The 16735-nt window shown below is 35.3% G+C and overlaps 1 protein-coding gene across 1 annotated transcript; it reads left to right on the plus strand.

Moving 5' to 3' along the window:
* The first annotated feature begins 9935 nt into the window (after window positions 1–9935).
* On the plus strand, window positions 9936–16063 carry LOC144956003 (solute carrier family 22 member 15-like). The gene is made up of 2 exons (XM_078886272.1): window positions 9936–10020; window positions 14064–16063. Exons 1-2 carry the CDS (start codon window positions 9984–9986, stop codon window positions 15734–15736), a joined length of 1710 nt encoding a protein of 569 aa, XP_078742398.1. The 5' UTR covers window positions 9936–9983; the 3' UTR covers window positions 15737–16063.
* Window positions 16064–16735: the final 672 nt, after the last annotated feature.

The following is a 16735-nucleotide window of genomic DNA, read 5'->3' on the forward strand; positions in this document are numbered from 1 at the left end:
ACATTTTAAACGTTTTTGGTACATTCAGATCCAAACAACTGGGTGTGATCAGCATATTATTAGTGGTAAGACTAGCCCCTGGTAACCTTTGAAAGTGGATGTATGTAGAGAACAAAAAGCACGGGTCCAAGAACTGAACCCTGTGGGACAGCATGCTCCAAAGGAATTTGATCGGACTTCAAACTATTTACATCTACTATTTCTTCTTCTTCTTCTTCTTCTTCTTCTTCTTCTTCTTCTTCTTCTTCTTCTTCTTCTTCTTTTTCATTTTTATAAAGCCGTATAACATTTTCTTTTTATGCCATAGAAAAATCCAGGATTCCCAAGAAAACAAAAAGATGATAAAAAGGACCTAATGATTTTTTGTATTTATTTTCTTTTATTATGTCATGTATCACATTAAAATAAAACCTATACACATTATCAGGCCTTTTGCGCGTCTTGGCGCTGAGCGATGTATGCTTAAGGTAAAGTGTATATAGTATTTTGCTAAATGAGATCTCTAGAACATCACGCGGTAACCCTGTAATAATGAGTAATGACTTTTCTCGTTCTGAAATCTCTCCTTAACTTTCAGGTAAATCAGAGTACATCATACAGCATGTCGTCGGATGTGGACCTTTTCAAGTCCTTGTATTCATAGCAGTTTTCGTCCTGGGCTTCTTGGCCAGTGCCTTCAGTCAGATGTTCATGGCGTTTGGAAACTACAACCCAGGTTGGCGATGCTTGGACTCAAACGTTACCACTAATGTCCCAGAAAATTCTACATCAAAATACAGCCATGATTCCATTACAATCATAGAGACTAATGGAAAGTTGAACACAAATTCTTCTGCAGAATTTATCACAGGCAATTGCACACTTTTTGACTCCTCTCAACACATAGAATTCAGGGCTGGCACATCTACAATCGTCACAGAGTGGGGTCTCGTATGTGGAAAAGCCTGGATTGCTTCCCTTATCATATCATTACAGTATGCAGGGATGGCCGTTGGGGCAACATTTGTTGGGTATTTAGGAGACGCTATAGGAAGAAAAATGACCATCTACTCCACTTTCGCAATGACATGCGTCATCAGTGTAGTTTCCATATTCGCCACTTCCCGGGAGATGTTTGCAATTATGCAATTTTTCATAGGCTTGTCTCTGTCTGGATTTGTAATATTACATTTTGTTTACATAGTTGAATTTGTCACCAAAAATGGAGAAGTCCTATTTCTAATGTACCAAATTTTACTATTATGACCATTGTCTTTGCTATGGTTTGCATGTTACTGAAGGATTGGCGTCATATTCGTATAGTTGGAGCAGTTGTCGTTGGAATCAGCATCCTTCCTGTCTTCTGGCTACCTGAAAGTCTTCGCTGGCTTGAAGTAAAGTATAAAACCTCAAAGTTTGAGAAGGTTATAAAGAAAATGTCAAAACTAAATGGTAAAGTTTTGCCACCCATGGAACACATCGAATCTATAATTAACTGCAGCAGAGAGGGGGAAAAGGTTGTGAAAAATTCTAAAGAGGGGTCAAAAGGTTCTAAAGATTTGTCAATAAATGATACCAGTGGATCTGTAAATTCTACACATGAATCAGAAAAGGGCAAAGATGAGTCAATAAATGAAAACACGAGTCTACTACGGGATGAAGCACGCTCCAGTATTTTTGATTTGTTTAAACCCCGTACAAAAAATATACTTTGCTTTTAATTTTGCCCAATTTCAAGATGAGTTTAATTTTTTTTTCGCATTGGGCTTCGGCGTCAAAGCGCTAAGCGGTGACTTTTACATAAATCTTATTGTCATGAATGCTTTTGATATCTTGTTCTCCCCAATATCCATGATTCTTCCAAATGTGATTGGACGAAAACCTTCAAGCATTGCATTTTCTGGAATTTCTGGAGTGTGTTTATTGACAGCAGCCTTCTTCCATAAACTAGCCTCGGGTTATGCCAAAACTACAGGAGTTTTGATAATGGCTATCATTGCAAGGTCTACCATTGGTGGGTTTTGGGGAGTAATGTTGACGTACACGGTAGAGCTTTACCCCACTGTTGTCCGAGGACTTGGTACAAGCTGGATGAACTTTTTACTTCGTCTGGGAGGAGTAGCGGCCCCTTATCTTATTCCAAATGATCCAGATTCTTTTTTTGTCTGCTATATCATCATGGCTGGCCTCGCTTTCTCGTGTTCTGGAATTACTATGCTACTTCCGGAAACAAAAGGGAGGCAACTTAAAGAGACTCGAAGTTAAATGAACCTCAATAACAGTGACTAAATCATATAATCTTCTTAAATTGTAATTATATTACCATACGAGGGCGAGTCAAATGTAATGGGAGTCTGCTTATTTCTATACAAAAAATTGAATCAATACCATGCATTATACCCCAAATTAAAGCTTGGCATTAGCCGAGTAGAATGCTACTTCACAACATAGTCACCGCCTCTTTCAATAACCAAAATCCACCTTTTTGTAAGATCATGTATCCGGTCCTCGTAAAACTAGTTGACTCAACTTTATGCTCATTTTTCACTGCCTAGCTTCTCCATGATCTTCAAAGCGACGTTCCATCATTGTCACCTTCAGTGGACCAAAAAAGATGAACGTCGGAAAGTGTCATGACTAGTGAATTAATGAGGATGATGAGACAGCGTTGTCCATCAAAATGATGCGATTACCTCCTTTTTCATGGCACTTGGTTACGGAAGGGCATTATCATGAAGAAACAATACTCGTTCCATCTCCAAAGCCGTTCTAACTCGACAAATTCTTGATTCAACGTGTATTTGAACCATCCAGAGTTACAGTGGCTCTCTGTGTTCGGAAATTAAAGAGGATAACGCCTCTAATGTCCCAAAACACGGTTTTGAAGTTTTTGGTCTTTGGGGAAAAGGGATGTCGCCATTCCAATGATTATCTCTTCGACTCAGGTTCAACCCACATAAAACACTACCTTTACAAAATGCCGGACTTTTATAGAATTTACCAATCCGTTGAAAACTGTTACTGGAGGTTTCTTCCTCGAAAATATGAAATTCAATGACAGCTTTCTGTCGCTGACAGACATCCATGGGAGCAGCTATTTTGAACTTCCATAACTTTGTCAAAATATGACTACATTAAAACTTTTTACTTTTGTCTCAAAGTCAAAGAGTATAGTGTAATTGAGCCAAATATGACATTACGTGATAAAGAAATAAACTCAGTAGGAGATTTTTCCCATTACTTTTAGACTCACCCTCGTATTAGCGATCGTCGATTATTTTAAACACATGTAATCTCAGATATCTCAAGAGGATTTAAATCAAACACGAAACCCGAGACTAAAACTAAAATACAAACACTGGAAACTTCAAAAGTGGCAAAAAGGTTTTAATCGCAGACGATGCGTATCTAGATCAGTTCATCACATGTCAAGTCGGCAAACATTTTCTCACTCTAATATTATTTATTTGTAACAATTACTTAAATTTGGCACGTATTTTCGCTGCCTCTAAGTTCAGTTAGGTGATGACGTCTCATCAAATTCTAACAGACAGTAAACTTCGAAGGTTACGCATATCATCAATCATCAATAATCAAATGCAATGTTTAGTTAAATGAATGGAAAGATCGAAGTATTTCCCGAGAAATAAAGGCTATTAAGAACAGGCACTCATCTGTTTGAATTCTTGTACTACTGCATTGTGGAAAAAAAAACAAAGATCGAAGCAAAAAATTTTTGAGTCAACGGGTAATAAAATTACTCTTAATTGAAGAATAGTGGGCAAGCTACTCGTACATCAATCTGCAAAAGATAGTTTAATAATTTTTAGATTTGCCGATAATTTTGTGCTTAATAATTGGAAATTAACGAAACAATAGTGACCCCAACCAAAAAAGGAAAGAATAGATAGATTATTATTACTTGGTAATATCGTGAGAGATTTAAATTTACGTTCCCTTTTTTTTTTTGTTGGGGATGAGTTTATCATTTCTAAATAGTGTCAAGAGAGATTTGAAATTACGTCATCCTTTTTGTTGCGGATGTGCTAGAATTATGAAGAATCAAAGGAAGCCAAGGCGCAAGTTAAGGACTGAGTATTACAGACAAGCAGATTCTCTTTGTTATGATTTTAGTAAATTGGTAATATAATAACGCTTAAATAAAAAAAAAATTGCAAATTATTCGTAAATCAGTCTGTAGAAAATTAAGGTTTTTTAAGGTTTAGATTTGCCAGTAACTCTGAGCTTGAAGATAAAAATTTAACGTTAAAGAATAAATATTTAAATTAGTGGAGAACCCGCAATATTTGTGGGAAATAAATAATAAATAATAATAATAATAAATGTACATTTATATAGCGCTTGTGCCGAAGCTTCGAAGGGCTTCACATAACATATATAAACATACAATACACATGCATACACACACTTAACTGAATGTATACACGAGTGTGCACACACACACACACACACACACATACACACACACGCACACAAACGCACGAACGTATGCGCTTTGCAATAATTCTTGGCATAATCTAATTTAAATACTTCCCAAAGAGATAGGTTTTCAGTTTATTTTTGAATTTATCACCGCTGCTTTCAAGTCTGACTGACAGTGGAAGTGAATTCCAAGTGATAGGGCCTACTTTACTGAATGATCCATCGCCAAAACGTTTAAGATTAGTTTTTGGAATTTGAAGGTGATACAATTTTGAGGACCTGAGATTTCGAGTGGGGTTGTAGGGGACAATCACGTCTTGAATAGAGGCAGGGCTTCGTGAATTGATGGTATCAAAACAAAGTAGAGCAATTTTGTATTCAAATTCAATATGAGCTTTAATTGGTAGCCAGTGCAATTCCCTCAACATCGCCTTGACACCCATCGAGTCACTGCGACCAATACCTAGGACAAGCCTTGCTGCTCTATCTGAACATTTTGTAGTTTTTCGAGTTTTATGTAAGGCAGACCAGCAAGCAGCGAGTTACAGTAATTAAGACGTGACAGTATCAATGCACAAACGACTGTCTTCAGCAAATGGAGAGGAATGTATTGTTTCATCCGATGGATTCTCTTTAATTGAAAATTTATGGTTTTGATCATCTGGTTTATTTGATGTTCCATGCTGAAACAGTCGTCGAGCAAGATACCAAGGTTTTTCGCTTTGGATGATATACTGATTTGACAATCACCAACAAGTATTGATGGTAATATTGTCTTTTCAATATCTGTCGTAGTGCCGCAAAGCATGATCTCCGTTTTGTCTTGATTAAGTTTTAATTTATGGTCCTGCATCCAACGCCAAATATACGAGCAGCATTGGACAATATCAGATGAAGCTGTATTTATACCCGATGGCACAGCGGATTTGTACAATTGCGTATCGTCGGCATACATATGGTAATTCACACCATGTGCAGGAATGACTCGCCCAAGTGGCATTGTATACAGGACGTAAAGTACAGGACCGAGTACCGAGCCCTGAGGAACTCCAAACTTTAGTCTTTAGTGTTAAGGGGTCTGACTGTTTATATATATATATATATATATATATATATATATATATATATATATATATATATATATATATATATTAGAAAGGCTCTGGATTAAAATTGAGTGGTCGATAGTGTCAAACGCAGCTGACAAGTCGAGCAGTGCAAGAATTGACACTTCGCCATTGTCACACGATAGCAACACGTCGTTAACAATTTTCAAAAGCGCCGTCTCTGTACAGTGTTTTTCCCTGTTTGCAGATTGGTATTTTTCGATCAGTTTATTTGCCAAAAGGTGGTCTTTCAGTTGTTTCAAGACAATTTTTTTTTTCGAGAATCTTAGAGATGAAGGAAAGATTGGATACAGGACCGTAATTTTTCAAATTGTCAGGGTCTAAATTTGGTTTTTTAATTAAAGGGGTTACAAATGATGATTTATAAAAATCAGGCACAGATCCGGAAGATAACGATTCATTAATAATCAAAGTTACATAATCAATGGTTGAATCTAAACATTTCATGAAAAGTCGTGTGTTTATAGGATCAATAGCGCATGATTTGGGTGCAGATGACACTATGACATCTCTGAGTTCCGAAGAGCTGACCTCCCAAAATTTGTGGAAAGTCGGGCCTTCAAAAGGCATGACCTCACACTCAATGGCGATGTCACCCTGACCCGAATCAAGCTCAGTTCTAATTTTCAATACTTTTTCATCAAAACACTGTGCAAAAGATTTTGGTAAGTCACATAATGGGATATTTGATGGTAATAAATTTGATTTTGATTTTCCACTTATTTCAGAAATAAAGTTAAAAAGAATCCTTGAATTTGGGCACTCTAACGTAGATCGAGACGAATCTTTTGAATCATCAACGAGCAAAATCGGTCAGGTTAATAAAGTCAGTAGGTGCGTGCAAATGAATCTGGCAACAAGGCGACAAGAGGGCGATTCCCAACGTCACATGACAGGTCATAATGACCTAGCAGATTTTGTAAATAATCATTAGAGTCAACGGATGATAGAATTACCTTCAATTAGCCAAATTAATTGTTGCTATGTAAGATTGAGATGAAGAATGAAAGAAAACAATATCCAATATCCCCCCCCCCCAAAACAAAAAAAAAACAAAAAACAAAACAAAACAAACAAAAACAAACAAACCCACTAATCCTTAACGCAACTTAACGAATAGTCTAACCCCGATAACAAAAGCTGCATAGGAAAAGACCACGTGCAATATAGATAAAGCAGCGCTTGATGCTCAGCTGGAGAGCAGGAAATAGGATGGCAACCCTTGGACTCCTTAGGGAGCAAGGGGATTTTATATACGCAGTGGCTATTTTTACAGTCCCGTAAAGATGGTTCTCGAGGCTATTTTTACAGTCCCGTAAAGATGGTACTCAGGGTTATTTTTACAGTGCCGTAAAGATGGTACACGGGGCTATTTTTACAGTCCCGTAAAGATGGTTGTCGGGGCTATTTTTACAGTCCCGTAAAGATGGTTCTTGTGGCTATTTTTCACGGCACTGATGCTCTTCTGTTGCGGTAACAGATTTATAAATTAGTAACAGATAAGCTGAGCAGACGCCATTAGCTCTAAAGCCTTCACTCGCTTCGTTCAGCTTCTCTCTCTCTCTCTCTCTCTCTCTCTCTCTCTCTCTCTCTCTCTCTCTCTCTTTCTCTACATTCTTTCTTTGTTTCTCACACACACACGTTCTTTCATTCTTTCTCTATCCCTTTCTTTCTTTCTCTATCTCTCTTTTCTTTTTCTCTCTCCCTCCCTCTCTCTTTCATTCTTTCCCAATCTCTTTCCCTATCTCTCTACTACCCTCCCCTCTCTCTCTTTTCTTTGCCCCCCCCCTCTCTTTCTTTCTCTCTTTCTCTCTCTCCCTCTTTCTTTCTCTTTCTTTCTTTCTTTCTTTATACATTCTTTCTTTGTTTTTTTTTCTCTCTCTCTCACTTTTTCTTTCATTCTTTCTCTCTTTTTCTCTCTCCCTCTCACTTTCTTTCATTCTTTCCCAATCTCTTTCTCTCTCTCTCTCTCTCTCTCTCTCTCTCTCTCTCTCTCTCTCTCTCTTCTCTTCTCTTCTCTTTTTCCTATCTCTTTTTCTCAATCTATCTCTTTCCCTAGTGGCACCTCAAAGCCTAGGCAGAGGGGTCTGACCACAAGGTGAGCACCGCTTTGGCGGGGAACAATGAAACCACCTCCTAACTGGGAAGGGAGGAGCAATACAGCGACCACCCTTGTCTGGTCCGAACAATCGCTGGGTCAATCGGTAAAGGAGAAGAAGCAACGCGATGGTGGGACCAAAGCAAAATGCCCTCTCCACCTCGGCGCCCTGATGAGAATCATTTCTGGGCACCTCTATTCTTTCGGATCATAACTGCCCATGGTAGAGAATCAACATCATTACTGACTTTATTATTATTTTTTATTCAGAGAACATATTTAAGCATGGGGTGTTTCGCAATGTGCATTTTTACCATGGACATCCACATGGGGGGGGGGGGGTAGTCATTTTTCCACAATATGGTGGGGGGGGGGTAGTCATTTGTCCACAATATGGTGGGGTGGGGGGGGGGATCTAAAATGATCAAAATGTGTCCAATTGGTTGTCTGAAAGGGGATTCGAACCCACTGTCACATGAAAATACTGCACCCTGAATGTAGCGTCTTTTAAGATTGTATAAATTGCTAGTCCTTCCTGACTGGTTAATACTGGTAAAGTATAAACAAAAGACTAGCTTTTAAGGGGGGCACCGCACTAGGACAGGACTGTCCCAGGGCAGTCCTGACCCAAATCTGTAATATATATGATAAAGAAAAACCTAACGCACCTATTGGGACGGGACAAAACAGTCCTAGCGTGTCCCACTGTAAACATATCGTATGACAAAACACAAGCTATATGTAATAAAAATGACAGTATCGTAAAAATCGCTAAGAAAATTGTCTTTACATTAATTGTTTGTTAACTTTAGCTTTAGATCTAAATATGTTAAATAAGATTGATTTTGATTTCATTCACAGCCTCTAGATCTGTACATCTAAATATGGGAGAAATTCTAATAATATGTGAAGTTTTGTGAATACTGCAAAAAGACAAGTTTACATACATCTATAACTATGCTGATAACTGTGAGAAGAACTGTATCAACGTCGTAAAAAGAGCCATGAGAACCGTCTTTACGGGACTGTAAAAATAACTCCGACAACCATCTTTACAGGACTGTAAAAATAGCTCCGACAACCATCTTTATGGGACTGTAAAAATAGCTCCGACAACCATCTTTACGGCACTGTAAAAATAGCTCCGAAAACCATCTTTACGGGACTGTAAAAATAGCTCCGACATCCATCTTTACGGGACTGTAAAATAGCTCCGACAACCATCTTTACGGGGCTGTAATAAATAGCTCCGACAACCATCTTTATGGGACTGTAAAAATAGCTCCGACAACCATCTTTACGAGACTGTAAAAATAGCTCCGACAACCATCGTTATGGGACTGTAAAAATAGCTCCGGCAACCATCTTTACGGGACTGTAAAAATAGCTCCGACAACCATCTTTACGGGACTGTAAAAATAGCTCCCGCAATCATCTTTACGGGACTTTAAAAATAGCCACTGCGTTATACGCCACTAATCATTCACTACATTAATAACCTCGTTTCCACCAACCTCAGTAAAACGTACTCATTTTCCTAACAACTTCAATATAAAATCCCCCTTTACATAGTAGGTACTCCAAAATTACCCCATTAAAACTGCGAAGGGTGTCTTAAAACTTCCATCCTAATACCGCCCGCTCTCCCTTACATTTGACACCCCAAAAAATTAATAATTTAACAAAAAGATATGCATGCAATTTGTGTGTATGTATGTAGGTGTGCGTGAGCATAAACGACAACTAATGCTAACACAATTTTTTTTAAAACAAAAAGAATAAAAGGATGTTATGGTGGCATGAAACGACAGATTAAGCCAACCCACCGTCCCAACAACATCTGGCATTGGAATTTAATACAATGGAATTGATTAACAATTAAAAGGGTCATTAAATAACAATTGCTCTTCAATCATTCCCTTGCCACAACAACATGCAAAACATTGAAATTAATTCAAATATAATATAATTATCTAATCGTATTCAATTTTACATTCCTAAAAAGTCATTATTGCGATGCATCTCGAAGTTGATGATAATAATAATAATAATAATAATAATAATAATAATAATAATAATAATAATAATAATAATAATAATAATAATAATAATAATAATAATAATAAAACGTACATGTTCCATTTCCTTGACGATAATCACGCCTTTCAGGATGTGAGGATCCGTCACGAGCAACTCGGCATTCAAAAGGACTGAATAGACATGAAGTCAGATTAGAGTAAATTCGAACCCCGCTTTGAAAAGGTTAACACAAAGTCCCTGATATCTCCTTGGAATCCTGATCAACGACATTTTTAATTCGAAGTCTTTGTTTCAAGATGGCAACGGATGATGGCACGAATGTTCTTTGCACAAGTAAGAATTAATTTATTAACTCTGTTTTGTTTTATCGCCTCTCTCTCTCTCTCTCTCTCTCTCTCTCTCTCTCTCTCTCTCTCTCTCTCTCTCTCTCTCTCTCTCTCTCTCTCTCTCTCTCCCTCTCTCTCTCCCTCTCTCTCTCCTCTCTCTCTATCTCGCTCACTCGCTTTCTTGCTCTATCTATCTATCTATCTATCTATCTATCTATCTATCTATCTATCTATCTATCTATCTATCTATCTATCTATCTATCTATCTATCTATGTATCTATCTACATACCTATCTATCTATCTACCTACCTACCTACCTATATATCTAGACGTATCTATCTATCTATCTATCTATCTATCTATCTATCTATCTATCTATCTATCTATCTATCTATCTATCTATCTATCTATCTATCCATCTATTTTTCTATCTATCTGTTTACCTATCTATCTATCCATCTATCTATCTATCTCTCTATCTATCTGCGTATCTATTTGTCTATCTATATGTCTATCTATCTATCTATCTGTCCATCTACCTATCTATCTATCTATCTATCTATCTATCTATCTATCTCTCTCTCTCTAACTCTATCTATCTATCTATCTATCTATCTATCTATCTATCTATCTATCTATCTATCTATCTATCTCTCGCTTTGTTTGCTGATCCATTGGTGTAAATTTCTTCTTCTTTTTCTTCTTCTTCTTCTTCTTCTTCTTCTTCTTCTTCTTCTTCTTCTTCTTCTTCTTCTTCTTCTTCTTCTTCTTCTTCTTCTTCTTCTCCTTCTTCTTCTTATTGTTCTTATTATTCACTCATTTCATTTTATTATTTGCCTTATTCATGAATATTTTCAATGTGTTTACATTCTGTAATTATTCATTCACCTATCAACCAATCACTCATTGTTAAAATGAACACATTTTAATAACTATTGTAAAACTCAATGTTCTTTTGTTATGTATTTTAGACATCACTCTAAAACACTCTTCGATATCTACTTACAATTGTTGGACAACCACCGAACAAGAGACTATAACAATCAATATCATCATTGTGATCATCATCATCATCATAGCTATCTACGTATCTATCTATCAATCATCATCATCATCATCATCATCATCATCATCATCATCATCATCATCATCATCATCGTCATCATCATCATTATTATTATTACTATTATTACTTTTTTCTTTTCTATTACTATTATGAATATTTTGCTTATTATTATATATTATTATTATTATTATTATTATTATTATTATTATTATTATTATTATTATTATTATTATTATTATTATTATTATTATTATTATTATTATCATTATTACTATTATTATTATTATTATTATTATTATTATTATTATTATTATTATTATTATTATTATTATTATTATTATTATTATTATTATCTTCATCATTATTATTATTATTCATGGCTTTAATAGCAGGTATTTTTTTCATCTCTTCTGAGTATATGCCCAGGAAGCCGTCCTCTTGCATCCAGGATTTGAATGGATAAGGGTCTTTCATTGCATTTTTCATACAGTGTTTTATTGCTTATTCTTGTGGGGTATTGTATATTCAGGATTCTTGTCAGTTGTTTTCAATGGAATCTGTCTTATCTTTGCTCTTCGGTTCCAGTCAGTGCCCATGTTCCGCAGTTGTGTATAAGCACGGATTTCACAAGGGTTGTGTATAACTTGACTTTAGTGTTTATTTTTATTTTATCTTTTCTAGTCCATATATGTGATAATTTGTTTAGTGCAGCTGTCGATAAACCTTTTCTTCTTTCTACATCTTCCTTGTCTCCTATTAATGATCCTACTATTTTTGTGGCTCTCCATCCATCTTTCTTCCTTGATAGTAATGTTACATCTGTTTTGTCAGTATTAACGTACAGTTGGTGATTTTGTAAGGCTCTTTGGATGTCATTTACACTGACTTGTTTCAGGCTAACAAAGTCAATGTCGTCTGCATATGCAATTTCCATGTTTTCAAACGTGATTGGGCCGAAGGTACAGATTTACGCACATCTTTTAAAGCATTTTATAGGTAAATGATAAATAAAACAGGACTTAGGCTGTTTCCTTGTGGTGTACCGGTGTTGCCAAGGAATGATTTATTCTCTGAGGCACCGATTATATTGGTCGTCATCCAGGTTTCAATTTTAAGGAATCTGATTAATCTAACTTCATCTTCCATAACTATTCCTTTCATAATATTTAACACGGATTGGCGATTGATAGTATCGAAGGCTGCAGACATATCTATTCCAGTTATAACTATTTCTACGTTTTTCACCCCATCTGGACATAAGAAATATCAAGGTAGATCACCCACGTCAATTCATACTGTCCTCAATAGAGACCTAAAACGCATTCAAAATAACAAAGAATGAATATCAAAGGAAGACCTTATGAACTTAGCATTCACAGCAAAAGATCGTGAACAGTGGAAGGAGGCGTCCCGATTAGATGATTAGGATGCGAAAGGCCTTAAGTCATTATTATTAATGATAATCTTATTGCTATACTACTACTACTACTACTACTACTACTACTACTACTACTACTACTACTACTACTACTACTACTACTACTAATAATAATAATAATAATAATAATAATAATAATAATAAATAATAATAATAAAAATAATAATAATAATAATAATAATAATAATAATAATAATAATAATAATAATAATAATAATATAATAATAATAATAATAATAATAATAATAATAATAATAGTAATAATGTAGAAAGTACATGACATTAAAATAGAAATGTTTTCAAGGATTTCTTGAACACAGACAAAGATTTGGATTCTCGAATGCTATGTGGAATGATGTTCCATACAGACGGACCAAAATAGGACATTGTTCCCGCTTTTGTACGAATGCGTGGGATAGCCAAAGGGTGTTGTCATTAGAGGAGCATAAAGATCGGGTTGTCGAATTTTTCTCGAGGAGTTCTGTGAGATAGGCAGGGGCAGTGTTTTCAAGACAACGATAAACTAGGACACATGCTTTGAATTTGACGCTTTTCCCAACAGGCAGCCAGTGTAATCTTCGATGGAGAGGTGTGGTGGAGTCAAACCTCCCCCTCCGAAAGACCAATCTTGCAACATTATTTTAGACCGTCTGCAGCCGATTGAGCTTATTTTCCGAGATACCAAACAACAGAATATTACAGTAATCCAGCTTTGAAAACACGAAGAGAAATGACAAGTTTCTTGGTGACATCTTCAGAAAGAAACTGTCGAATAGATCCATTTAAAAATGAGACATCAATGATTGGATCATTGTCTTAACGTGGTGGTCTATCGACAGTTTTGAATATAAGAATGCTCGAAGATTTTTGATCTTGTCTATTGTCTATTGTCTTTTGACATCTCTCCTACTTTCAATTTCTTCTCGTTCCAAAATATGTCCCCTACATACATCACCTCCGTTTTGTCGTCATTCAACCTCAGTCTGCTCCAACAATCCAATCCCTTATACCCAGTACTCATTTTTTACATGTACTTATAACATTTTAAACGTTTTTGGTACATTCAGATCCAAACAACTGGGTGTGATCAGCATATTATTGGTGGTAAGACAAGCCCCTGGTAACCTCTGAAAGTGGATGTATGTAGAGAACAAAATGCATATGTCCAAGAACTTAACCCTGTGGGACACCACATTCCAAAGAAATTTGATCGGACTTCAAACTTCTTCTTCTTCTTTTTCTTAATCTTTTTCATTGTTATAATGCCGTATAACATTTTTTTTATACCATAGAAAAATCCAGGTTTTCCCAAGAAGAGAAAGGACCTAATGATTTTTTTGTATTTATTTTTTTATTATGTCAATTATCACTTTTAAATATAATCTATACACATTACCAGGCCTTATGCACCTCTTGGCGCTGAGAGATTTAAACTTGAGATACAATCTCTATAGTATTTTGCTAAATGAGATCTCTAGAACATCACGCGGTAACCCTGTAAAAATGAGTAATGACTGTTCTCATTCTGAAACTTTCTCCCTCCAGGTAAATCAGAGTACATCATACAGCATGTCGTGGGATGTGGACCTTTTCAAGTCCTTGTATTTCTAGCAGTGTTGGTCCTGGGCTTCTTGGGCAATGTCTTCAGTCAGATGTTCATGGCTTTTGGAAACTACAACCCAGGTTGGCGATGCTTGGACTCAAACGTTACCACTAATGTCCCAGAAAATTCTACATCAATATACAGCCATGATTCTATAACAATCATAGAGACAAATGGAAAATTGATCACAAATTCTTCTGCAGAATTTATCACAGGCAATTGCACACTTTTTGACTCCTGTCAACACATAGAATTCAGACCTGGTACATCTACAATCGTCACAGAGTGGGGTCTGGTATGTGGAAAAGCCTGGATTACTTCTCTTATCATATCATTACAGTATGCAGGGATCGCCTTTGGAGCAACATTTGTTGGGTATTTAGGAGACGCTATAGGAAGAAAAATGACCATCTACTCCACTTTGGCAATGACATTCGTCATCAGTGTGATTTCTATATTTGTCACTTCCTGGGAGATGTTTGCAGTTATGCAATTTTTCATAGGTTTGTCTCTGTCTAGTTTTCTTATCTTACATTATGTTTACACTGTTGAATTTGTCACCACAAAATGGAGAAATCCTAGTTCTACTGTACCAACTTTTACTCTTAATACCATTGTTTTTGCTGTAGTTTGCATGTTACTGAAGGATTGGCGTCATATTCGTATTGTTGGAGCAGTTGTCGTTGGAATCAGCATCGTTCCTGTCTTCTGGCTACCTGAAAGTCTTCGCTGGCTTGAAGTAAAGCATAAAACCTCAAAGTTCGATAAGGTTATAAAGAAAATGTCAAAACTAAATGGTAAAGTTTTGCCACCCATGAAACACATCGAATCTATAATTAACTGCAACAGAGAGGGGGAAAAGTTTGTAAAAAATTCCGAAGGGGGGTCAAAAGGTTCTAAAGATTTGCCAATAAGTGATACCAGTGGATCCGTAAATTCTACACATGAATCAGAAACCGTCAAAAATGAGGCAATGAATGAAAACGCGATTGTACTACAGGTTGAAGCACGCTCCAGTATTTTTGATTTGTTTAAACCAGCGTACAGAAAATATACTTTGCTTTTAATTTTGCCAAATTTCACGATGAGTTTAATTTTTTTCGCATTGGGTTTCGGCGTCAAAGCGCTAAGCGGAAACTTTTACATAAATCTTATTATCATGAATGCTCTTGATATCTTGTTCTCCCCAATATTCATGATTCTTCCAAATGTGATTGGACGAAAACCTTCAGGCATTGCATTTTCTGGAATTTCTGGAGTGTGTTTATTGACAGCAGCCTTCTTCCATCAACTAGCCTCGGGTTATGCCAAAACTACAGGAGTTTTGATAATGGCCATTGTTGCAAGGTCTACCATTGGTGGGTTTTGGGGAGTAATGTTGACATACACGGTAGAACTTTACCCCACTGTTGTCCGAGGACTTGGGACAAGCTGGATGAACGTTTTACTTCGCCTGGGAGGAGTAGCGGCCCCTTATCTTATTCCAAATGATCCAGATTCTTTTTTCATCTGCTATATCATCATGGCTGGCCTCGCTATCTCGTGTTCTGGAATTATCATGCTCCTTCCGGAAACAAAAGGGAGGCAACTTAAAGAGACTCTCGAACTCAAATGAATGTCAATAACAGTGACTATATCATCTTATCTTCTTAAACTGTAATTATATTAACGTACGAGGGCTAGTCAAAATGTAATGGGACTCTGATTACACATGATAGAAAAAATTGTCTGCCGGAAAAATAGAAGAATAGACCAAGTATGTTTGAATTTATCAAATTTTTGAAATGAAGAGACAGTCGATAGCAAGCTGATTTAGGCAGACTTTGCTTAAAGATACAGATAAAACACAAGAAACATTTACAAGTATAATTGTGGTTTCCACGGCAAGGAAATCTTATTATAATTGATGATAGAGGGAATAATGCGGTTGTTTGTTTGTTTCAATTTTTAAAAATATTTACAGTTCTGAGACTAAGATGTGGTATATTATAAATAATATGAGATGATATGTATATATATATATATATATATATATATATATATATATATATATATATATATATAATATATATAAAATATATATATTTATATATATATATATATATATATATGTATATATATATATATATATATATATATATATATATATATATATATATATATATTTGTGTCTGTGTATGTGTGTGTGTGTATTTGTGTGAGAAAGTGGGGGGGGGGGGGGAATTGGGCATTGCTATTAAATATTGCATTATAGTTTACCATGATAAAAATTAGTTGCGATTGCACAATTGGCTTATATTATTATTATTATTATTATTATTATTATTATTATTATTATTATTATTATTATTATTATTATTATTATTATTATTATTATTATTATTATTATTATATTATCATTATTATTATCATTGTTATTATTATTATTTTATTATTATTATTATTATTATTATTATTATTATTATTATTATTATTATTATTATATTATTATTATTATTATTATATTATTATATTATTATTATTATTATTATTATTATTATTATTATTATTATTATTATTATTATTATTATTATTATTATTATTATTATTATTATTATTATTAATATATTATTAT

The sequence above is a fragment of the Berghia stephanieae genome, chromosome 10 (assembly GCF_034508935.2).
Source record: "Berghia stephanieae isolate SIO BIC M18660-M18661 chromosome 10, UCSD_Bste_1.3, whole genome shotgun sequence".
Taxonomy (NCBI): Eukaryota; Metazoa; Mollusca; class Gastropoda; order Nudibranchia; family Aeolidiidae; genus Berghia; species Berghia stephanieae.